Source organism: Austrofundulus limnaeus, unplaced genomic scaffold (genome assembly GCF_001266775.1).
Source record: "Austrofundulus limnaeus strain Quisiro unplaced genomic scaffold, Austrofundulus_limnaeus-1.0 Scaffold86, whole genome shotgun sequence".
NCBI classification, from domain to species: Eukaryota; Metazoa; Chordata; class Actinopteri; order Cyprinodontiformes; family Rivulidae; genus Austrofundulus; species Austrofundulus limnaeus.
Genome location: NW_013952488.1, coordinates 1,478,218 through 1,480,345, shown reverse-complemented (window position 1 = coordinate 1,480,345; position 2,128 = coordinate 1,478,218). Strand labels below are relative to the sequence as shown.

The 2,128-nt window shown below is 40.7% G+C and overlaps 1 protein-coding gene across 1 annotated transcript in view; it reads right to left on the bottom strand.

Annotated features, from left to right (window-relative positions):
- Positions 1-2,128, bottom strand: part of nbas (NBAS subunit of NRZ tethering complex) — a gene marked incomplete in the record, with an annotated part of 224,076 nt that overhangs the window by 210,996 nt on the left and 10,952 nt on the right. Inside the window, 1 exon segment of the mRNA XM_014011983.1 lies at positions 542-675. Within this exon segment, the coding sequence (XP_013867437.1) occupies positions 542-675 (134 nt within the window).

Sequence of the window (2,128 nt, the reverse complement as noted above, 5' to 3'; positions counted from 1 at the left end):
GGCCCCGTCCGTGTAAAATATATTTTTAAACTTTTAGTTTAAAAATGCTAAAAATTAAAAAGTCTACAGTATTTTTACAGTCTTTATTTTACAGTTAAAATATATGTTTATCAAATAAAGTCTAATGTTACAGCTAATCAGGGATCCTTTTAAAGAGACAGCACCAAACTGAGTTGCTCTCAGACACACCTCAGAACAGGGGTGAGGGGCTTGTGGAGCTGCAATAACAAAAAATTCAGACCAACGTATTGCAGTTCCTCTTTACATAGACATCTTATATTATATAGATAGACATATAAAATGATTTACATATGAAAAAACATGAAATGTCCCCTTTAACATCCATTTAGTAGTTCCTGAAATATTTTGCTGACAGACAAAAACACAAACGGAAAATTGCATGATCGCCTGCCTTAAATGGCGGCAGAGGAAAACTTCATCCAAAACAAGAAGATAAACAGTTTCATAAAACTATTGACAACCGATTAAAAACAAACATTTACAACTTGGAAAAGATGTCAGTGTGGGTTGTCATGGTTACCGGGGGGATGACGAACAGCTCGCTGCCCTTGAGGTTGAAAAGCCGGACGGTGCCTGTGCTGTCGGCGTAGGCCAGCAATGTGCAGTCGTAGCTCCACGCCACCCTGCGCCACTGCGGGTTCGGGTCCTTCGGCACTGCGCAGATTCAAAAGAGAGAGCTCCAGAGTGAGAGGATGCTCAACAAAATCAAAGGGAAAWGAGAAACCCTTCTAGGWAACATTCCCTCTGATATAAACAGARACAACACATTTAAACACAAMGTGTCCACTGTTTTTATCCAAAACATCTGGAAGCTACAGCAACATCTCAATAATTGCCCTTTAAAGAAGCACACCGCCACTGTTAAACAKGCGAGCAGAGAGGAAAAAGGAATGAGAGAGCCGGAGAGAAACGTGGGAGGAGAACAAAGATCATAAATTGAGCTTTTATTGAAGTACAGGCTTCTGTTTTAGGAATGTGCTGGCTCAGCAGTGCTTCGAGCGTAACCATATCGCTGTGATGAAGCACATCCATGCCYGTTGGCATTAGCTCAAGGCTCTGCTGTCATCCCCCCCGACAGAGGAGCAGGGGCAGTCTGGCAGGCCTCTGATACCGAGCCTGTTTCCAATCCCTGATTATATTAAAATAAATTCAACAGTAATCGAGGGAAAGAGGATGAAACTGAAACAGAAACTTCAACAAACTGAGCCCAGTTTTTAAATATTCTTAAACACTTCACTAGACTTGCCGCAGGCTTGCTACATTTTGCTGTTGTTGTTTGCCTTTTTGGCGAACAGTGTAATATATGACAGCACCGGTGCTGCGTCCGAGCAGCAAAGCTATGAAAAAACGAAAGTTATGCTTTTTTGTTGATATCCCATAACAGCACTGCTGGCATTATTGCGCCGGATTTCTTGGCTGTGCAAGGCTGCCGCAACCCCTGTTGGGCAATACCGCTAACGAATGGAGGCGTTGGGATATTGTATGACTAGAATTTTAAATGAAGACCAAAGAAAAGAAGTAGGAGGCGAGGCAGATGAAGACAAGAAGGGAGAGGCTGGGGATGAGACAGAGGGGGAGACAATGAATGCAACGGCCCCTGAAGAAAATAATGACTCCCCATGTTTTATGGCAGACTTTAGGAAGAAGTGAACAAGACTTTTGAATCAGCTCAGGGTAGGAGAGGTAAGTCTGTACATGCTACAAAGTCTCTTGTTCTTTTGGCTTTTTGCATCTTCTATGGAAAAGTTAATAATTAGTATCTTACCTGTTGTAGATAGCTCTTCGAATGACCTCAGTTTTGCAAAACTAAAGTTTATTTCTGACCAGAAACTTAAGCTAAAGGCTAGTCCAAAWGGGGCTGAGGCCAAAGTGGACTGTTGTCACCTTAAAACAACTTTTCATTTCCTGTGAAAACACAGTCTGAATGATTAATGCTGAAATATATTTTTCTGAAATCTGTTTAAAGCTGAAACGGTTTAATAAAACTTAAATTTGAATGGTAAAAGTTCTATTTGAACACCCACATTTGCTGAAAGTATGACAAAAGTGAAAAATAAGGAAATTATAACCCTCAGAAAAAATCTGAGAAGAGAAAATAAAATAAAAC